Below are 23,351 nucleotides of genomic sequence, written 5' to 3'. Positions count from 1 at the left end.
GGCAGTGGTGACCCCGAAAGGCAGGACCTTGAATTGGTAATTCTGATTGTTGATGGTGAACCTGAGATATTTCTTGTGACTTGGGTGAATGGGAATGTGGAAATATGAATCCTTGAGGTCCAGGGTCGCTAAGAAGTCGCCCTGACTGAGCAACGAAAGGACCTGCTGTAAGGTTAACATATGAAAGTGTTCTGACCGCATGTATTGGTTGAGGACCTGAGGTCTAGAATGGGCCGCAGGGAACCGTCCTTTTTTGGGATTAAGAAGTACAGAGAGTACTCTCCTGTACCTCGTTCTTCTGCAGGCACGAGCTCTATTGCCCCTTTTTGCAGCATGGAGAGTACTTCTTGCTGCAATAAGTGCATGTGCTCTGCGGACATAGGACGGTGCCTTGGGGGTATGTTGGGGGGGTGGTGGAGGTTAGTTCTAGACAATAGCCGTATCGGATAAGTTGTCTCACCTACCTGTCCGTGGTAATACCTTCCCAGACTGGCAGGAACTGCTGGAGTCGTCCCCCGACAGGTGTTAGATGGTCGGGGGGCAGTGACAAGGCGTCACTGTTTGTTGGGAGCGGAGGATCTGGCGCGGTTATTGCCAGGTCCTCTGCCCGTGGCGCTGTTCCCACAGTATCCACCCCTGTATTCTTTGTATAGGTGGATTGCCTGCTCCCTTTGGTGTACTGGGCCTGCTGTAAAGCCTGTCCTCTAGAGGCTCCCCTATTACCGGAGCGACTAAAGGAACTGCCCCGAAACTGCTGTGATTGCAGAGCCCTCATGGATGTTGCTGTCAGTGTCCTTTTTCATATTCGAGGCTTGTGTCTACCTCGAACCAAAAAGGAAGGCTGGGTTAACCGGCTGGTTGAGCAAAGAGGTTTGAATCTCGGGTTTGAACTTAGAGATGCGGAGCCATGCGTGATGTCTTAACATTACACTAGTGTTAATGGCCCTAGCTGCCGAGTCTGCCGCATCCAGTGCGCATTTGATGGATGCATAAGAAATCAACTTCCCTTCCTGTATGATCATTTCTGCTACCTCCTTGTAAACATCAGGCAGGTGTTGCAACAACTGTTCTAGTGTGTCGTAGTGAGCCCTATCGTATCTAGCCAATAGGGCCTGTGTATTTGAAATCCTCCAAATATTAGCAGCCTGTGCTGCTACTCGCTTTCCTGACGCCTCCAAGATCTTCGATTCTTTGTCCGGAGGAGGAGCGTCACCACTAGTTTGCCCTCTTGCGGGCATTGGCCACTACGAGGGAGGTCAATGGGAGTTGGACTTTGATGTAGGTGGGGTCCACTGGAGCAGGCCTATATTTTTTTTCAATCCGTGGGTTGATAACCCTTGCTTTCGTGGGTTCTTTGTAAATGTCCGCAGCATGCTTGAGGACCCCTTTAAGCATAGGCAAAGTCTTAGTGGATCTTTCAGTGGTGGAGAAAGTGTCAAATAAGAAATCTTGTTCCACAGGTTCTGCGTGCATTTCCACGTCATGGTGGAGGGCTGCCCTCTCTATCAAAGCGTTAAACGACGCCGTGTCTTCAGTTGGCGAGGTTTTGACGTTGTAGGACTGAGCGTCCGGTGCAGCTTGTGGATCATCGGGATCTACAGTTTGATCCACAGCATCAGACCACTGTCGAGGTTCCTCCTGATCAGTGTCACCGTGATAAGTGAAGGCCGCCTGACCATAATCATCACCCATGTCCTCATCGCTTTGTGCTGGAGAATATGCCAGTTGTTGTGTATAGTTCTCAACGTGTTCAGAGAGAACTGGTGAGGTGGCCGAGTCTTTCTTCCGTTTAGGAGGAATTTTATAACCCTCCAAGGGATGTTCAGGTGCGATCTTCCGTTTATGGATGGTAAGCCTGCCCGACTCCGAGTCGATGAAGAGTTTCGACTGGTTGTCGTACGAGGGTTCGTGGAACACAACCCCTTCAGGGGTGGGCTTCGAAGTCGCAGACAACGTTGTGGAAGGGTCGGTGCCTTTGTGGTGTTCGAGATGCTTGGCTCGAGCCGTTGGCGGAAGACCGAATTTAATCGGAGGGTGGCCGACCGTTTTGGAACTCGCCGTAGAGGTCGATCCGAGCTTCTTCGGCGACTCAGTAGGACGCTTGCTTGATTGCGTCGACTTGAGCTCCCGGTGCGTAGCATGCACAGCCTTGGGCATCGACGCCACTTGCTGTTTCGGGACGGCTTTGGTTTTCGACTCGAGTTGTTTGCTCAGTAGTGGCTTGAGCGCTGAAATCTTCGGCTCGACGGCCTTCTTGGGTTGGAGGCCTTAGGCCTTGTCGCTATGTTTGTGCGTCGACGTAGACTGCGTCGAGGTGACGTGTTTGATGGTAGAGCTCTGCTTTGACGCTCCAGCCTTCGAGGCGACGGCCCCTTTCGACGCCGAAGGGTCCTCGATAGTCTTTGATTTGACTGGCGTCGATGTCGAACCGACGACCATCTTAAGTGGTTTCGATTTTAGCTCTGCTGGTTTCGGTTTCGATTTTGAAGAATCAACCGATGGCTCCTTCGAAGTATTCTTAGCCTGGCTTGGACGCGGGGCTATAGTATGTAAAGGAAGATCTTGGCTAAGGCCTTTCGGCGATGCCTCGACCGGAGCCGTAGGGAGCGTATGGTCAGTTGTAGGCCCGCTACTGTGGTTGGGCCTAGCTCATCACTGGAGTCTTCTTCGATGGCTCCGATGGCCCCTTCGTCGTCCCCTACCTAGACTACGTCTTCTTCGTGGACGTACTCCTCAACCTGCTCGTCCACCTCGAAGCTGGAGTCATGCTCCGACGCTGGCTCTGACCGCTCGTCAGGAGCTTCTTCTTCTTCGGCGCCTTCGTCACCGGCCTCGAAGATGTTGACCGGCTTGGGCGCCGACTTTTGCGCTGACTGTCTTGCTGCACGTCGAACTTTAAGCGTCTTCTTGGAGTGGAACTTCGAGCAGGCCATACAGCTGGCATCGTCGTGCTCGGGGGACAAACATTTATTGCACACTGGGTGCACATCAATGTGGGGGTATTTTGAATTACAGACGGGGCACCGTTTGAACGGGCTCCGATCCATCGTCGTCGTAGTCTGGGCCTTTGGTGTTGAAAGCGAGAAGCAGCCTCCGACGTCCGGTTCGAAGAACTGGAAAGAAACAGGCACCGAACGAGACAATACCGACGCTTTGAAGGCCTTTTGGCCATAGGAAAGAGTCAATAGAAAGTTTCCGAACTAGAGTCGAGAAAGTACATCCGAACCCAATGGCGGAAAAAAACAATCTGAGGATGGAGAGGATGCCCATGCGCACTGTAGTCCAGGGGAGGAGCCACCTATCTCGTGATACTTCGAAGACTCTTCCAGGACAACAATGTGCAATCATCCGGACCCAACACTAGGCGGCGATCTATGAACAGATATGTTAATTTTTTTCTTCTATAGCGCTCGGCTACTCCAAGGAGCATCCCGGCGCTTTGGCGAAGAATATAAGCAGGTAGAACAACAACATAACAGCTAAAACGCAGACTAAGAGTGAAAAAAACTATTTAGTAAAAAGCCACGTTTTTAGGCCATTCCTAAAAACAAGAAGGCTGGTAGCCTGTTTCAGGGACAGTGGTAGTTCGTTCCAGGCCCTCGGGGCTAGGTAACGAAACGACCGGCCTCCCATTCTTACGCGCCTAATGGCAGGAACTGTCATTTTGGACAAGCAGGATGACCTCAGGGTCCTGCTAGGTTGATACAAGGAAAGGTGTTTCCCAATATACTTGGGGCCTATGCCATGTAGAGCTTTGAAGGTTAGTGTCAGGCTTTTGAAGAGGATCCTCTTTGGAGTAGGTAACCAATGTAAGGTATTCAGTAATACAGTGGCACCTGCTCTTCTCGGGAGTCCATAGATGGCTCGGGCAGCCGAGTTCTGTACTACTTGCAAACGGGTCAAAAGATACTTCGGGAGACCCAAAAAAAGAGCGTTTGCGTAGTCTAGTCGTGATCCAATCAAGGCCTGGACAATTATTTTCCTATGATGAAGTGACACTAAAGGAAGAAATTCTCAGCATCCGCAGAATGCCGAAACACTTCCCTGAAAGGCACGAAATATGTGGCCCAAAGGACAGTTCACGGTCCACTATCACTCCAAGGTTCTTGGCCTTGAAAGACACACTGTCGGGAGGAAACATCTTGTGGCCACCAAGATTTCCAATTTGGCTCGGGTGCGCATCCAAAGAAGAGCATCTCCGACTTGTGGGATTTGCACTTCAGGCCATGACACCTAAACCACTCAAAAACCGCACCAAGACAATCCCTGATCTGTATGCCATCAAACGTCCCGCCCCTGTCACATGTGAATAGGAGCTGGGTGTCATCGGCTTAGGATATGATCTGGGCGCCAACGGACTCCGCCACCACCGCCAGAGGGGCCATAAAGATGTTAAAAAGCATGGGGCTAAGAATGGAACCCTGTGGGACCCCAACCTCTAGCGGTGTCATATCAGCGGAGAAAGGGGGCGCCCAGAACGTTTGCCGGCGGCCGGCCAGAAAGGATTTGAACCAGTTCCACACCGTTCCACAAAGGCCACATTCCCAGAGTCTTAAAAGGAGCCATCGTGAGGAACGGTGTCGAAAGCCGCCGACAAATCAAGCATGACTAACATGGCCTTTCCCCCAGAGTCGAGCACCTCCCTGATGGCATCAGTGACCTCGAGTAAAGCCAATCCTGTGCTAAAATTTGCACGGAAACCATATTGCGATGCGTGCAAAAGGTAGTTTCCTTCGATGAAACTGGAAATCGTCCTATGCACGTACCTCTCGGTCACTTTCTCCAATGCAGGGAGGAGGGAGATTGGCCTGTAGTTGGCATGAATGAGGGGGTCTAGGGCAGGTTTATTGAGTAGTGGTAGGATCATGGCGCGCTTCCATGCCTGCGGAACCACACCTGTAGACAGGGAGGAGTTCAGAAGAGGGTTCAGCAAAGCATTTAAGGCAGGTGCCATTTTTCCCAGATATTTAGCCGGGCACAGGTCAAGTGGTGAGCCAGATTTCAAACCTGACAGAAGATCCAAAGATATGTTGAGGCACATAGGGGGGAATTCAAAAAGAAAAGGGCCCTGACCCTCCGAAAAGGATGACGAGGATGAAGGACTCAAATCCAGCTGTGGGCAGGAATAAGAAAGAGGCTTGAATAGTTGTAATTTTACTGACAAAAAAGGTGGCTAGTTGTTTTATCCAGGGTTTTGAGTGTGTATGAGTAGGGGTACACATGGCAGGAGATGTAAAATCCTGAACCACTTTAAAAATCTCTTTGCAGGTGTTCTCAGCCTCATCAATACGGCGCTCAAGATAGGCCTTTTTTTCTTCCCAGATTGACTTGTGGTAAGCTCTGGTAACCGCTCTAAATTTCAGTCTTTGAGTTGGGTCGTAGACCCGCCTCCAAGCTCTCTCAGCCTCCTTACAGCCCTGCCGTAGCGTCCTCAACTGGGGAGTAAACCATGGGGCCGACGCTCTTTGCTCACCTAATTTAGGCTTCTTCTCGGGGATAAAGGTCTCAAATCTGGCCATAAGCCATTTTTGGAAGAGAACAAGATTCTCCTCTAGGTTGCCCAAAAGAGGACATGGAAAAGTAATGAGCCTCAGATAGCATATCCACCGAGAGCAAATGAAAATGCCGCGAAGTCCGCGTGGCCTCTGTTGTAGGTCTCACCCGTGTATGGGCGGTAGCGAGCAAAGAAAGATTAAAAAGTGGTCAGACCATAGAACTGGCTGTAAGGAGGATACGTGAATAGGTTTCGTTGAAAAAACCTGGTCCAAGGTATGGCCTTTGTTGTGTGACGGTCCTTGTATTAACGGAAACAGCCCTAACGGGGCCGTGATATCAGTAAGTTTCATGGCATCAGGGTCAAGTTTGTTGTCCATGTGAACATTGAGATCCCCAAGTAGGATACAGTGATCTGATCTGAGACATGGAACAGAGAGTGCTACTTGTAATTCATAAAAAAAAAGGCCCAGTGGGTCCCGGCGTTCTAAACAGAAGAATCCCGGTACAAGCCTGAAGGGGAGAGAGATGAAGGGTGAACCAAAGGGCTTCGCATCCCTGAATATTCTCTACCGGAAAGGTCGAGCAGGGGATGTTTTTATTCACAATAAGCGCTACTCCTCCTCCTCTGCCCAATACTCTATCCTTCCTGAAGATGTTGTAATCCGGAGGGATGGCGTTGGCTAGGTCAGGGGCAGAGCAATCGCCCAGCCAGGTCTCTGTAAGGAATAAGCATGATACATTGGAATTCTGCAGCAAGTTCCAGATATTAAGGGAATGGCAGTTCAGAGACCAGGTATTAAGAAGAAGACACTGAAGGTGAGCAGATATATTAGCCTGCGAGGGTCCATTGGGGTCCGGAAGACGCCAACCACACTCCGAGCAGCCTTTTCTGTGAGCCCGGCCGCCAGGGAAAATATGATGGCAAAGGCCTCGAGGGAGGCGTAGAGTAAGAAGATCTGCCGAAGTATAGGTGATCATACTTACAGAGCGATTCAGAAAAGGGGGTGGTGGTGGTGATGAACAGAGTGTCTGAATTAAGCAGACCACTCTTACCCAGTCCAAAGATCAGGGCTTGATCCATCACCGTTATTTAGCTCACTGCACCATCCCAGCTCAGAACCTGGCTATATGCAAATTAGTCTGTCCCTGGCCCAGTGCATCATGGGAACAGGGCAGACCAAACTACCAAGCCAATTCTTCACCAGAAAGGAGACAAGCTTCCGGGGACCGGTTTCTGGCATTTCAGCCGTCGTCGGCCCGGCTTGCTTGAATCCTGATGGAAGCTTGTTTCCTTCCAAGTATAAGAATTGGCTTGGTAGTTTGGTCTGCCCTGTTCCCATGATGCACTGGGCCAGGGACAGACTAATTTGCATATAGCCAGGTTCTGAGCTGGGATGGTGCAGTGAGCTAAAAAACGGTGATGGATCAAGCCCTGATCTGTTGACTGGGTATGAGTGTTCTGTTTAATTCAGATACTCTATCCATCACCACCCCCTTTTCTGAATCCTACTTACAGAGCAGCACAGAAGTGCGACCGAATGAGAAGAAGCCAGCTGTCCTGCCCCGTCCGTCACCGAGACGCTGACGAGCGCAGACGGGCAGGACTCTGGCGCGACTCAAGCGCAGGGAAGGCACATCCCCTGCGCGTCACCGCTGCGAGTTGAAGAGAGTGGAGCTTTAAGTAGGAGGGCGCTGCCTGTAGGTCCAAGCGCCGAGACCCGCACCAAGATAGCGGAGTCGGGCTTCAAAGTGCTGTCCCAATATGGCGCTCCCACACCTACCCTAGATCGGACCCGCAAAATAGCGGTGGGTATGGTTGTATTTTAAAGTGCAAGTAAGGGGCTGCTGCGGCACTGTTTTAAAAACCGGGTAGAACCAACTAAACATATAAAGTAAATACAAAACAGGAGATTTTAAAATAGAGCATAAGCGCTCGCGAAACGCGCGACTATCCTGCAGCAGCAGCGCTATGCAGCCACTCTGCCTGAGGATACCTTTTTCAGATATGAATTTAGCAGCCCGCATGCCTCGAACATAAACCAGTATCTAGAGAGGTGTCCAGATCATTGGCATCACCCAGGTTCTCACGCCATTCCCACTCTTCTAGCTGGCCAGTTAAAGGGCTCAGTGACCCCTTCCAGTCCTCATCACCACACTCTGGTCGGTAGAGAAAACCAGGGATGAACAGGGGAACAAATGTACCCTCCAGCGTCTATTCAGGTCTGGGTCCAACTCGGAGATGGGGATGGGGCAAGCGCCGACCGGGGGTACGGGCGACGAGGGGGCCTAGTCGTCAGATCGGCATTGGTAAAGTTAGATCGACCAGTGTTGATCCTGATCCAGGCATAGAACCGCGGGGCCCCTCCGGTGCCTCTGACATCGAAGGCCTAATATTTGTATTTAGTTCCTCGACATTGCAAAGTGTATAAAACATCTAGTGCCAACTTGATGCAGGAATCTGTCTGGGTACCAGAAACAAACTTCAGAATGTTGGTTATCAACTCTGAGCAGAGAGGTATTTCTCAGTACACACAAGTACTCTAAAGAAAGGTTTAGTATTACCATTGACAGTAGGCAATGTTAACTCATTAAGTGTTTGTCATCTATGGAATACATTAGTATGATCATTTCCAGTATTACAAGCTTACAAAATTCTGTAAGATCTTATTAACGATAGACAATTGCCACAAGTTAGGTATTTCAGGTATGCACATGGATGTCTGATTCGCTAAGGCTTCTGCAATTCATTCACTAATGAAGTGAGAAGGATGAAGATTTTTTTCAAGACCCAATAGCAGACGTGTAACATCTTGCTTTGTGGATTATCCAGCACATCAAAATTATATGAGGTAGAAACAGGCAGAGGTTATCTCCTCAGGAAACAGGAACTTAAATTCAGCAATGCTAACAGGAACTCTAGTTCAGCAATGATACGCTTGAGTTCCTGTTATCCATTGACAAGGTTGTAAAATCAAATACAATTAAACCTCTTCCTTGTAGCAAACAGGAGAAGGTATTTTTGCTGAGTGGAGCAAATGTGAACCCAACGATGAAGACACAGGATCTAAGAAAAGAAAACATGCTGGCGCCAATCATACATATATGAACACACCCCCCCAAACATAAGACAGCTATCAACATTCACCTCTGATCTGACATTAGTCACGCCTCATCAAGGCACACACCATACAGGCTGAGTAAATAGAGCCGAGATTGTGAAAATAGTAACCATTTTAGATAAGGGGAAACATCCTTTACAACACAACTTTTACCACGCAGTGCCTTTACGACGCAACCCATTACAACGCATTGCGCTGGGGGGCACTCTAGGATAGGGAATGAGTTTAATTTACTATACAACACCTTCCCTAGTGTCCACGGGACTGGGTTTGGAATAGTAAATTAAACTATTCACTATCCAGCACCCCAAAGCGCTATGCGTTGTAAAGGTTTTCGTTGTAAAAACCGTGTTATAAAGGCATGCGTGGTAAAAGCATGCGTTGTAATGTCATACATCCTAGATAAGAATATGTGGCTAAAATACACCCCACAGGTGAAACACAAGTAAAAGTGTTCCATCGTTCTAAGCTAGTGACACACCCACATCAGAGTTGAATCTGTATATGTGGTATCAGGTGCGCAAAACAATCTAAAGAGGAATAAAAGCAGTTATTTTGTCACCACTGGAGTGTAATAAACCAGGATTGAGAATGGGTTTGAGGCAAAATGCAGGAGTATGAACACAGACTAGTGTAGGTGTGATGTTATGCGTCAGGAAATAGGAACATGTCAAATTAGTCCCCAAATAGACACTGGAATGACACTTTAGACCTCAGTTCAACAGCAACCGTGAACCTCTAAGCTGTCCCAAGGTTCATTCTTGCAGAGAATTGCTGCTATTTATACAACTAAAAGTAACAAAGCCAGCAGAAGTCCTCCTGTGAGCTGACTGCAGTTTAAAGATGTTAAACTAGCAAACATGTTACACCGTTGGAAAAATACACTGTTACTAGTCTGCTGAAACACATGGAAATCCACAACAGATACAAGTGCAGCTGGCAATGCCACATCTGTTCTAAAATGCTGAATGGTTATAGGGCAAAGCACCAGAGAATGCAAAAGCCAATTGTGAGAGAAAACAGCGGGAGACAACCCACTTTTATATTATGAAGTCTTCTGTTTAATAGCTGGCTATCTTTAAAGTAGAACTGGAAAAAATACACTAGCACATCAGAAGACCTTATAACATGTTAAACGACCAGTCTAAACAAAATCCAATGAAAATAACAGATCTATGCCAATGGGCCTGAATACTTCATAAACAGGAACCTTCCATTGGGCATCAAATTAATTTAAGAAGTAAGAAAACACTAGGCAGGCCTACTTGAAATCCACTATAACTAAACACTGCAATTAAATACGAAACCATTCTCATCTTTCAAACGCAACCTATTGTGCAACCATTTCACCATTTCCCTGACTGTGTGCTGCCCAGAGATTGGTAGAGTAGAAAAATTACCGCAAACTCAGAATAGGTGCTGGCAACAGAATTAACGCTGAGGTTACGCTGTGAAGCAGCCGAGTGGATGTACACACCGCTCACAGTGGTTGAATTGAACTGTGACACATTCTCTTTGATACTCTCCATTAGGCCCACCCGTGGTGGCTTCATCGTTCGGATTGGAGTTCTGGATGCAAACTATTAGGAAAGAAGACAATGTTACTTACTTGTAATCCTAATTCTTAGTCATTTTTATTAAACTGATAAGCAATGAATACCTCTGCTCGAGTGTTTAATTTCAATATCTTTACCTATGTGCTAAGAAAAAAATAATCTCTTAAACATTAAATAGCAAAGCATATTAAATGTAGGTTTATTAAAACACATAGTAGAGTTGCACCAAATCAGGAGAGCAATTCTGCCCTTTGTTATAACGCAATATATTGCTGGCTGCATCATACACTACAGAATAAATATCATCTAGTCAAGAACAGTGGATTGAGGAAAGATGAGCCAATATGAATGTATGCGCCTCATGAGGTGTTCAAGAACTATTGGTGTTACCAGTCAGTCGAAATTCTCATATTTCACCAATGCTACAAACGGTTTGGCTCCAATGAACGTAAGGAGAAAACCATAAGTCGCCTGGACCTGGTCACACAAGTAGCAAATGAAGCCACAGTTAATGCTCAGGCTTAAAATTGTTATTATACTTTTCCGATCCAGTCACAAATGTGGCATACTTCAAAACCCTCAATGGGCTTCTAGCACTGTAACACTAATGAACAAGTTACTTACCTTTGGTAACAATATATCTGTAAGAAACATAGGTTGGTTATAAATTCCTTACCTTAGAATTACCCCCAGGCGTCAGACTGGATCCGGAAAGTTTTTCGTCAGGAGAACTCCAGCACGTCGAAAGGTGGTGTCGGTCAGCTCCGCGTTAATCGTCTGTGTCGTGGTCGCCGGGTTGACGTTGCGGTAGCTACTTAGACGCCGCCCTTGCACGCTGACGTCAGGTCTGTACACGACTTCACACGCCAGCGCAGAGCCATGCAAGACACTGACCACTGGTGCAAAAAACTAGGGCACTGAAAGGAAGTCCCTAACCCCAGAAGTCAGTTCGCAGAAAGGGGAGGATGGGTGGGGCAATAAGGAATCTATAACTAATCTAGGTTTCTTACAAATATATCGTTATCGAAGGTAAGTAACTTGTTCATTTGAAAAACAGTTATAGATTCCTTACCTTATAATAGACACCCCAGCAATACCAACACCGAAGGTGGGTCTGCAAACTAAGTTCACACCAGGAAGTCATGGAGAACAGAACGGCCAAAGAAGCAGTCTCTTCGGACTTGGCTGTCCAGGCAGTAGTGTCTTGTGTATGTGTGCAGCGATGCCCACGTAGCTGCCTGACAGATGTCATTAATGGGGTCTCCACGTCCCTAAGCAGTGGTAGCTGCCATAGCCTTGGTAGAATTGACGCGCAACCCCACTGGAGCTCCTTCTTTGCCAAGGAATAAAAAGCTTTGATGCACAAAATGACCCATCGAGAAATGGTGGGCATGTGCACGGCCTGACCTTTTTGGGCGGCCCCCGAGCCAACAAAGAGCTGGTCATACACCTGTAATTGTTTTGTGCGATCCATGTACAAGGAAAGCGCACTCTTTCGATCCAGATGGTAGAGCCTCTCCTTCTTTGGAGGGATGCGGAGACAGAAATAAGGTGAGCAAAGTGATTGCCTGTCTAATGTGGAAAGGAGTAACCACTTTGGGAAGGAAGGACTAGATCGAAGGACAACCTGGTCTGGATGTACAGTCAGAAAAGGAGGCTTAGAATAAAGTGCTTGGAGCTCATCCACCCTGCGCGCAGAGGTGATGGCCACCAGAAAGGCAGTTTTTAAGGTCAGAAGTCTGAGAGGACAGTTATGTAGCGGCTCAAAGGGAGAGCACATAAGATATGTAAGAACCAAGTTCAAGTACCACTGGGGCATTACGAAGGGAACAGGAGGAAAAAGAGGAGTAAAGGCCTTAAGGAAGCGATTTACAACAGGGGACTTGAAAAGAGGAGGCTGATCAGGAAGCCTAAGAAAGGCTGAAATTGCTGAGGGGTAGCCCTTTAAAGTGCCCAGAGCAGAGCCCTGACAGGCTAAAGAAAGGAAGAATAAGAGAACCTCTCACAGAAATGCGGATATGGATCCAAAGCCTTTGCTGTGCACTAGGTCACAAATTTGTTCCATTTGCAGGTGTATACTGTCTTAGTGGAGGGACGCCAGGCTGCCAAGATAATATCACAGACTTCGGGAGGAAGGTCAAAAGCTGTCAACTGTTGCCGCTCAATGTCCACGCAAGGATGTGGAGGCTGGACAGGTTCGGGTGGAGGACTATCCCCTGCTGCTGCTATAGAAGATCCTTCCGAGGAGGCAGTCGGATCAGAGAATCGATGGCCATGTGTAACAGCTCTGGATACCTGACTCTCCGTGCCCAATCCAGAGCCACAAGAATGACTTGACCCAGTTGCGCATGGTCACCTTCAGCACTCTGGGCAGAAGTGGTATAAGTGGAAAGGCATATAGGAGACCTCAACTCCACTAGCGTTGAAAAGCGTCGTCGAGCGAGTGCTGCCTGGGAAATTCCAACGCGCAGACTTGCTGACATTGCGCGTTCTCTTCGGTGGCGAATAGATCTAACCAAGGCTCTCCCCACCTTTGAAAGAGACCTTGCACCATCTCAGAGTGAAGATGCCAATTGTGATCAATCATGCACCTGGGGCAGAGTTTGTCTGCCCTGGCGTTCAGCAAACCTGCCAGGTGTTGAACCACCAGGGATATGCCCTGATGTTCCAGCCATGACCAGAGACGAAGAGCCTACTGATATTGGGTCCACAACCCCACCCGACCCCGTTTGATGCAGTACTACATGGCAGTAGTGTTGTCTGTGAACACCTGCACTACTCTTCCTGGGACAGAGGGAAGGAATGCTTTGAGTGCAAGACAAATCACCGGAAGCTCCAGAAGACTGATATGAAGCCCGGACTCCGCCAGACACCAGAGGCCTCTGACCTTTGCCTCACCATGTGGCAGCCCCATCCCAGAAGTGATGCATCGGTCACTACTGTGAAATCTGGTTGGGGAAGGGAAATGGATCTGCTGTCGACCCAATCCTGGTTAGTTAACCACCACTGTAATTGATGTGCAGTGTCTGGACGCAACTGACAGGTTGCCCTGATGTTGTGCCCATTGGAACTTTAAATCCTGCTGCAGAGCTCGCATTTGCCAAATGACATGGTCCACCAGCAGGATGCAGGAGGCCATTGTGAGAAGTTGGCCCGATATGCAGTGTTCACTATTCTAGCGATCACTATGCATCGGTCCAAACGACCCTTATGGTGATTGGTTGTAAGTCAACCTTAGACCAGCTATCCTAGTAGCGTGGATACGAGCAGTCTTCGGGCTAAACTCTAGAGGGCGTGTTAAGCCAGCTGTTATACCATCACATACCCCTTGAACACCAAGTGAAAGGACACCACACAAGTGTTATGAAAATAAACAGTGTATTTATTAGAATCACAACAGCCCTGTACTCTTTATGAGGACAGGGTACTAAGCACACAACGAAACTCCAAGCTTCAAGTGCACAATCAATACAAGTGCCCGAGGGCACGGAAAGTTTAGTGGTCTCGGGCGGACCCGATAAGGCAAGTCGGAAGCGAGGGACTCGGGACCCTTAAATAATGAGGCTATGCGGGCACCGAAATGCCGAAGTTACCTAGCCCAAAGGGCTGCGGCTGCACAAGTCTTTACAGACGTCGGGAGTCTTCGCTGACGAGCCAGGAGCCGGAAGGAAGGAGTTGCTGGCCGGCGACCAGTGGAAAATAGTTCGTAGAGATCCAAGCCTGGATCAGAGATGGATGACACCTGAAAGCAGAGGGGACAAAGTTCGTACTACTAGCCAGTAGTCCGAGGGTACCAGGAGGGCACCGGATGATCGTCACCTCGACTAGGTGAGTGGGCGACGCTAGGCTCTGCAGTCTCACGGACCAGGAGGCGTTGTCGGCGACCAGGATGGAGGTGCGAGCTGTCCCACGAAGGTTGAGGCTGTCGGCGTCGCTGGGCCCAGGGTTGGGGCAACAAGCCTTGGCAAATTTCAGGGCCACGTGTTGGGCCTAAAATGGCGTTTTGAGTGGACCAGGAGGGTCCGGGGTGCTCCTCTCGCAGAAGGGAGCAAAGGCCAGTCTGGAGCAACCAGACCAGCAGCGTTGGTTGTCGGGTGTCGTCAAAAGAGTCACAAGCCAGCGGCCAGTGATCGGACAATGTGCTGAACAGCAAAGCAGAAGGGCCCCACGAAGATCGTGGAGATACTGGGAGGCTGCACTTCGGTGCTGGAGCTGCTCAGGGTCGGGGCTTCTCGGACCCCAGAGCACTCACCAGAGGATCCCTTCGGTGGTCGTGCTGATTAAGAAATCGTGCAGGTTTTGATGACCTGGTCCCTCAAGGTCTCGTCGCACCCACAGATCTCAGCTGAGCTGACGATATGGGTAGAGGTCAGAGGTGCCAGGGAAGCCGGTTCTCGTCGAGCTGGGCAGTCGGATTCCTGAGGAAGGACTTGCAGCAAACCGCAGAGTTCTTAGATGGTGCCTGCGGATGCAGGGTGACTACTCCTTAGCCACAAGGGAGAAATCTTGAGAAGAGTCATGAATGTCCTTTCGTAGGAAGTAGTTCTTGATTCAAAGATGATCTAATTTGGAAGGGTCCCCGCTCCTGCCTTTATCCTAAAGAAAGGGGTGGGTACATGACTAGGTCCTGCCCTAGGGGTGGGACCAGGAAGGGGGGTAGTTACACCACTCTCCCCTGCCGGACTTTCCCCAGGTCAGGGGCTGCGCGACCCTGGAACTGGTTCTAACCGGCAGATGCGTAGTGAGCACCGGGGTGCCACTCCGCAGTCACCTTCTTGTAAAGCCCTGCCTACCCAGGATACACAAAACCCTGTCTGGGATGGTGCGAACACCGCCCCGGACAGGAAACCCTTTGTCCAAGCTCTCCTCGCTGGAAGGACTCCCAGCAGCAGGAGGTCAGACTCGTGTCTGTGGTGGCAGCATCCATTTTGTGCAGCTGAGGCTTCAGTTAACTTTAACCGGGGTTCACAGTTACGTACATGTCGTGTCCCTCTAGAAGGGCGGAATGCTAACCTCATCGCCAGCATTGGTGAGGGGGCAGCATCCCGATTCGTACGACACCTTACTCGACATGTCTTGATAACGCTATACCGAAGTTACCAATATGGTACGCGTTATCATGGAACAGCCATTGGGTCTTGGTTCCGCAAGCTGCAACTGGGCTCGGCTCGTGCCAGAGCCCAATTCACACGATTCCACGCACTCTGCCTTCAGGATTGTCAAGGCCTGCCATAGGAGTGACTGATAGGAACTCTGGTGTCCATTCTAGGGTTAGATATAGGGATACTATACCTAAAGCAACGGGCGAGTACGCCACGTTGCCCCAGCTGTCGCGCAGCCAGTTGTGTCAGATTTAGGTGGCATAAAACATGCTTCAGCCCCTGGTAGGCCCTGGGTACACCGATGCCCTGAGTTACAGGGTCTGACAAGGTGGCCCAGTACCAATTGGAAATGTACCTAAGGTACATGGAATCCATTTTAGAGAGATAGCAGTAGGCCCGGGGTCCTGATTGGCAGGGCCCCAGGTCAACTAAGTCGGAAAACCAGCAAAACACCAGGCAAAAAGTCGGGGGTAACCATAGTCAGGTATCTACTTTCCTACAGCCATCAGGCCCAGTAGCCAGAGGGTTATCCTGACTGAAACCAGGGATAGCGGCTGAAAGATTGGAATCAGTCAGAATATCCAGGACTCGCTGTTAGGGAGGATAGACCCGAAACTGTGTTGTGTCCAGAACCGCTCCGCTGAATAGGAGCTTCTGAGAGTGAGTCAGGGAAGACTAAGGCACGTTGATGGATAACCCCAGCGAATGAAGGTCGGCCATAGTCTGGAGGTGGGAGACGACAGCCTGGGGCAACAGCCAGTTGTGGAGATGGGGGAAGACTGGAACCCCTGATCTGCGCAGTTGAACTGCGACCACCGCGATCACTTTCGTAAACACCTGAGGGGCGCTGGTATAGCCAAAGGGGAGCAATGTAAACTGAAAATGCTTGTGGCCTACCGTAAACCGCAACTAGCGCCGGTGGATTGGCAGGACAGGGATGTGAAAATAGGCGTCCTTTAAGTTAAACGGTACCATCCAGTTTCCAGGGTCGAGGGCAGAAAGGACCGGAGCTAGTGTCAACATTTTGAACTTCTCCTTCCAGAGGAAGCGGTTGAGGTTCCTGAGATCCAAGATAGGACGTAGGCCTTTGGCCTTCTTGGGCACCAGAAAGTAGTGAGAGTAGCAACCACGACCTACTTCTAGGGCAGGAAAGTGCTCAATGGCTCCCTTGGCCAAGAGAGCCATAACTTCCTGTTGGAGAAGGGCCAGATGATACGCCGACACGCGATGGTACTGAGGTAGCATGGAGGAGGAGGTAGTCTCGAAGGGGCAGGAGTATCCCCTTTGGACTATTTGCAAAACCCACCTGTCCGATGTGATGGTGCTCCAGTGGGGGAGGTGGTGGTGAATTCTACCGCCCACTAGCGATTAGTGGCCCAGAAAGGTTGGACTAGGCTGGTTTGGAGGTTGCTGCAGTGGGGGCTGTGGTGGACTGGCCCACTCGCTAGGGCCAAGAACCATGACGGTGGTGCTCACATCCCCAGCCGCTCAGGGGCTGAACAGCCTGTGTCCGGTCTGTGGCCCCAGGTTGGACGTGGTGGGGCACCCCTTTCTGTAGTTACGAAAGGGGCGAAAAGCAGACTGCACAGGGCAAGTGGTGGAGAGGCCCAAGGACTTGGCCATAGCCAGTGAGCACTTGAAGCGCTCTAGTGTGCTGTCTGCCTAGTCGCTGAACAGGCGACGACGATCAAAGGGCATGTCTATAAGAGTAGCTTGGACATCCACAGAATAGCCAGTCTATCTCAGACAGGTATAGCGGTGAAGGGCTACCGACGTTGAACTAGTCCTACCTAGTGAGTCGGCAGTGTCCAGTCCACAGCATATGGTAAACTTTGCTGTGTCCCCCCCCCTCGGCAACTACACGAGAGAGTATGGCCCGGGCCCCCTCCGGGCGGTGGGGCAGCACCTAGGTGTGAGAAAGTGCCATCTTTCTTCCTTGGGTATGCCCCCACTTTTTGCTGAATTGCTGATGTGCTTTGAGTGAGTGTGCCCTGGGCTCCTGACAACCAGGTGCCCGGGGCCTGTGTTCCTTCACAAACGGTTTTGAAACTAAAACCCAATTGGCATCTCTGGCCACCTGTCAGCCCCTAGTAAATGGTACCCTGGGTAACCAGGGCATGGTGACCAGAGAAGACCCCTAAGGGCTCCGGCACTTGTCGTGCCACCCTTAGGGGCCCTGTACCCTGACATCCACACTGCCTTTGCAAGCTGAGTGTCTAAGTACAGAACTAAACAGTCGACATGGCACATATCCCTGTGTGCCATGCCCACAAACTCACTGCCCTGGCATCATCAGTCCCCCCTTTAACTGGGTGCCCTATGCCAGTGGTGTGGGCACAGGTGCATGAGCCCTGTTCCCCTACGGTACCCAAGGCCATTCCTGGGCACTGTAAGTGCAGTGCTGCCATTAAGAGTATATGGTGCTGGAAGGTCGTCATTACAAACTCCACAGCACCATGATGGCTTCACTGAAGACTGAGAAGTTTGATATCAAACTTCTAAGCACATTAAACCAGCACTAATGCCAGTGTGGGATTTAATGTAAAATGCACGACAGAGAGCATCTTAGAGATGCCTCCCTGAAAACTAACCGACCCCCAGTGTCCTGACTGTGTGGCTGCCGAGGCTGCCATCACCAGACATGTTTCTGGACCCCTGGGTCGAGAGCCTGACACTCTTGGGGGCCTGAAACAATGCACATTCTGGAACTAGGTGCCAGGCAGGGGAAGCTTTAATAGGCATACCGCCTTTGTGAGCTTCTCCAGGCCACTTGCTGTTCTCAGCAACTGGCTCCCAGCGGCACCCCACTCTGGCGGGAAGAACGGCAGGAAACGCTAAGTGAGGAAAGGGGGTGTGCCAGCCTGTGCCAACCCCACCTCTCAGATGGGAGAGGCGAGGTGAAGCAAAACTCTGGGCTCCGGCCATCTTGAAGATGGGGAGCCCTGCCCAATCCCATAGGAGAGGAGCAGGCTAGGGGATGTACCCACCCCAGAGCAGGGACCCATTGGTCCCTGCCCTTGCCCTACAAGTAACGCCCCTAAATTTAGTATTCATGGGCACCATGAACCTTCCTTCCTCAGATCCCGATTTGCAACAACAAGACCAAGAAATCCGAAGACCTGCTGTGCAGCTGCTAACAAAAGGACGACGCCCACTGACTGGACCCCAGAACCCTACAGGCCTGTTGATCCTTGAACCCGCTCCTGTGAAAATCTGGTGTCTCCTGCGGACAGGGACCTTGACAACCCCAGAGGACCTGCCTGCCTTGAACCTTTCAAAAGACTGGGACTCCCATGAGCAGTGGTTCTGCTCCAACATCAATACCCCCTGGTGCCAGTCGGGAACGGCGAATTCCGCCCACTCTGCACCCGGCCTGTGCCCGAGTGACCAAGACCACGAGAACATCCCCCCCCAGCGACTGGGACCCGAAGTCCAGTGCCCAAAGACCCTCCTCGATGACCCAGACGACGCTTGCAGCCTCAGAACCAGGGACCCCACCAACCGCGACCAGCCGATGGTAAGATTTTCCGTCACCAAAGTACACCCCAGCACCCGGCGCCCTGCGGCCCCCTGCACCTTCCTTTGGGGTACCTACCTCTTCTCCAAGATCCCGACTTACCCCTTGAAGTGGTGGTCGCACCTGAAGAATCTCCGTCCCGGGGCCTTCAGCCTTTGTTCATTTTTTAACTCTGCCATTGGATAACATTTAGGGCCTGACTGTTCAAAAGCACCCTGCGCCCAGCCGCCTGAGGACCATTGGAAGTGCAACAGCTACCCTACTTCCCCACTTGCCCCGAGTAAGTGACCCGGAGCTCAGCTCCCACAGCCGTGTGGGATGCTTGCTTGCAGCCACCATCCGAAAGCCCCCCACCCTCCATTGGATTGCATTGGGCCTACTCTCACTGCACCCGGCTGCCCCTGTCCCACTGAGCGTGCACCTACTGTACCTTACCGACCCTGAGAGACCCCGGAGTCTATGCCCAGAACTTTAACTCCACCAGTCGAATACTCGCTTAAAAGCCGATAACTCACTTTCAGCTGTAGGCTAACATTGACTGGTGTTCACTGAAATTTCTTCGAAGTGTGGAGTTTTGAAACTTTAAAATATTAATCTAAAATCAGCCGAATAACTAATTCCGAAATACTCACCTGAGATCAGGAGAGAAGCCAGTACTGTACCTTTTAGCCCAGTACTGAACTTCAAAAGTAATCTTAACTGTACTTGCCAGTTACCAGCATTTTCTTCCATAGGAAGCCATTGACTGTTTTTCTGTGAAATTTAATCTAAGTGTCGATTTTTGCAAACTACAAACATTCTTTAAAAATCCTACCAACTACTGAAACGTAAATACTTACCTGTCTTAGGTAGAGGTCCCAGTGCTGAACCTAGGAGTCCAGGACTGGATTACAAAAGTAACGAGAACTTACTTTACCTGCGACTATAATTTCCTTCCATAGGATAACATTGCTAGTTTTTCACAGAAAAGTTTCTAAGTGTCAACTTTGAAAATACATTTATATTCTTTAACAATTACAACTGTGGGGGCGTGGCTTGGATGGTAATGTGGCAGCTTGCCTGAATCCGGAGCTCCGCAACTCCCTGAGAGAAGCCAAGTAAATAAAGACCCAACCAGCAACCGTGGAGACAGAAAAATGACCAACTCAGCAAGCTGAAAGAGCAGAGAAGAAAGGCCGTGAAGGGACTCTGCACAGAGCGGAAGAGACGGGTAAAGCACCGATAACCACCCACGGCACCGTGGTCCGTGATCCAAAGATGGCGACAACCCACTGAACGCAGAGAAAGCAGAGACAGCCTATTTCGTCACAGCAGGAAGTCCGGCGCACCGGAAACGCAGAAATTATCTGCAAAGCAAAGGTCAGTGCAGTACCCACTACCTCCGACCCCCTCCCCTAGAGTCGGAGAAGGTAACCCCCGTGATCCGAAAAAAGCAAAACCGCAACTGAGCGCAGGGGGCCGCTGTGAGAAGTTGGCCTGATATATGATGCTCACTAGTTCTAGTGATCACCTTGTATCAGTCCAAACAACCCTCATGGTGATTGGTTGTAAGTCAACCTTAGACTCGCTATCCTAATGGTAGCATGGACAAAGCAGTGTTAGGCTAAACTCTTTTGGCATGTGAAGCCAGCTGTTTTACCACATATAACCCCTTGAATACCAAATGAAAGGACACCACACAGGTTATGAAAATAAACAAGATATTTATTACTAACAAAACACATCTGGGGGGAGGAGCCAAGTTCAACATCGTGATGGCCGCTCGGTAGCTCGGCTCCGCCGGCCTCCCTGCCCAAACTCATCTAGCCTGCTGTCCATCCTAGACGATAACATTTTATAGATGAAGGTCTGCTGATACTTACCACCCGTCCTGGTGGCTCCGGCGTTCAGTGGGTCCGCAGCGGCGTCCTCCCGGGAAGTGCGGCCTCCGTGGTGTGGAGACCGGGGCCTTGCCTTCAGTGAGTAGCCGGCGAGACTGTCGGTGGGAGCCTTGGGTGGAGGATGGGGACCGGCCGGAGGAGGCCGTTGTGCAAAAAAGCCGGAGGCAACTGAACGCGCCTGGGACTACCGTCCGGTGATCCAGAGGTGAGGTGCGGCAAGTTGTGTGTGGGGGACGCCGTGTTGGTGGCTCCCCCCCTTGTTGCCCTGCCCGGCCATTCCGAATTTCATTGCTCGGTGGCGGAGAGTGGCTCCAGCGGAGCGGTGGCGCCGGCGGGTCCCCCTCTTTTGGTGGCCCTCATTTCTGCATCGAGGTTGCTGTTTGGATGCTTGAGGGGGATCCCGTGGGGGCCCTGCTTGTGAGCCCGCCCCAGGAGTTGGTTCCGAAAAGACGGCGCGGTAATCGCAAAATGGCGACTGATGCCGTGTGCTGTGGAACGCCCCGGGATGTTGATGCTGTACCTCTGTACTGTGATGGGGCCTGCACTGGGGAGCGTGGACCCACGATTGGCGACGTCCTACGAGCGCTGAAGATTTGGCAAGTGACCTTAGCCCGGGATTCTTGTGTGCAAGACAATGTGGTAACCGCCATTGCTCCCGGGCCGTCCCTCAGAGATGCGGATGGGTCCGAGGTGGTTGCTGTTTGTTTCCCGCATTTTAGTGGGGGTAGTGATGTCCTGGTTCGCCTGCGGGAAGATTTGCTGGGGATCATTGACACTGATGTACATGACTGCCGTAAACAGCTTTTGCATTACCGTCGGCGGAGATCTCATGGGTTGCTTCCATTGGCCGTTCAGCGGCTGCTCCACGGCCTTTTCTCTCCGCTTTGTTTTATGCCCGCTACTTCGACATACATCGTGGCGATAGTTAAGAAAGGACTGGGGTGAGCCTGGTTTTTAATCCGGAGGACTGCTGTTCGGTGGAAGTTATGGACTGCCCCAAATTGAGATAATTTGTCGAATCCTTACTATGTATAGCTACCTGGAAAACATGCCAGTTTCGTTTTGGGCTGCACTAATTGTTTGTATGGGCGGGGGGTGGGGGCCGTGCGCCTTGTTACATTGTATCCTCCCCCCCTGGCTCTTTTTCCCTTTTTATCTGTTTTCTTCCCTTTCCCTATATTATCTCATTCTATATTTCGGGTTCATGTTTAGGGCGACAGGCACGCTGCTGGGAGTGGTAGGCCATAGCCTTCTGCAGGGGTGCAGGGTGGGGCGGGTGGATTGGGGTCTATTAGATAGTTACTTGTTTCTATGGCTCTTTTGTGTCCTTTTCTTGGGTCTCCATGACTGCGTGATTCCCGCGGGGTGAGTGTCTGGGGGGGGGTGAGTGTCCGGGGGGGGAGGGGGGGAAGGTTTGGGTATTCCTATATAATATGGTACTATCAGGTTCTGCTTATCCTGACTTAGCCGCCCCGCCCCTAAGAATGTTTGCTGTCTGGATTGTTGATCGCCATTATCGCCGTGGGGCGGGTACAATAACGCGGAGTCCCCTTTTCCTTTTTTCTAGTATTTTCGTTTTCTTTTACTCTCCGGGTTGGGCTGTATAATGATTGCAACTTTATCCGTCTCACTGATAATTTGATTTTCATGAGTGATGTTCTGCTGGTCTTTGGGCACATGAGGTTGCGGGTGGACACTGACTGAAGAAGAATTGCAAGGGCATCTATGGCTTGAACGCTTTGGACTATTCTGATGACAGATCTATGGATTCCCTATTATAATGTTGTTGGTTCTGTTCCCCGCCATGTGCACCAGGACGCTTATTATACAACCGATCCTTTATTCTTTAACATAAAATTAACCTTCTGTGATCCTGTGCCGGGGGGTACACTCAGTTAGCATTATGGACTCGCAGCATTGTGTAGTATTGCGTAACCACTCCGTACTTTTTATTGACATTGGTGCTTTCCAGTTTGTTCTGTGGCCGGCCTCCGGGTTGTAGGCCTGTATTTGTATGCAACCATCTACACAAATAAAGGTTTTCAAACATTAAAAAAAAAACCTCTGAACTCTTTATGAGATCAGAGGGCTAAGCACATGACAAGACTCAAGAAAAATACGATAAGTTGCACAAATTATAATGGTGCCCTGGGGGCACGACAAACCATATACTAAGTAAATGGTAAATGGAAATCGATAGAAGGAATGGAGCTGTCCAAAGGCTGTAGGATCGCTGGGACTACACTACCATAACCTTAGGTAAGGGGCAGGAGGCCCACGGGACGCGTGTGCAGAGTGTGAACTTACACGCGAGATGCGTAACAAAGTCAATGGACACTACAAATTACGAAAAGGTAAGTAAAGACAGTTCCGACTGGTTAAGACTAAAACGACTGGATACCTGGACACTAGGAGAGTCAATCTACCCTTGAGCACCGAAATGCACTTGTTAACTCACCCACAGGCTGCGGGTGCATAGGTGTGAAAGTGTGTCGGGTTTACGCGTTGAAGTCAATGGAGCCTTGAAGAAAATATGCTGCAGGCGACCAGGAGGAAGATGTCCGGAGTGATCCAGGGTGGATCAAGGAAGATGGAGACCTGAAAGCAGAGGGGACAATGTTCACAGTCACTAGCCAGTGACTGGAGTGGAACCAGGAAGGAACCAGATGCGGTTGTCGCAA

At 50.3% G+C, this 23,351-nt stretch overlaps 1 protein-coding gene across 4 annotated transcripts in view; it reads right to left on the bottom strand.

Annotated features, from left to right (window-relative positions):
• Positions 1-23,351, bottom strand: part of LOC147733584 (protein regulator of cytokinesis 1-like) — a 544,834-nt gene that overhangs the window by 103,502 nt on the left and 417,981 nt on the right. For 2 of the 4 annotated variants that reach the window (XM_086958174.1, XM_086958173.1), the window contains exon 13: positions 10,016-10,195. In XM_086958174.1, coding sequence (XP_086814300.1) covers positions 10,016-10,195 — 180 coding nt within the window. The remainder of the gene's footprint in view (positions 1-10,015; positions 10,196-23,351) is intronic. The other 2 variants (XM_086958175.1, XM_086958176.1) reach the window with 1 other exon arrangement.

This window comes from Lissotriton vulgaris, chromosome 2_1, assembly GCF_964263255.1.
Source record: "Lissotriton vulgaris chromosome 2_1, aLisVul1.2, whole genome shotgun sequence".
Taxonomy (NCBI): Eukaryota; Metazoa; Chordata; class Amphibia; order Caudata; family Salamandridae; genus Lissotriton; species Lissotriton vulgaris.
The sequence above is the reverse complement of the archived record's forward strand: the minus strand, read 5'-3'. Positions and strand labels throughout refer to the sequence as shown.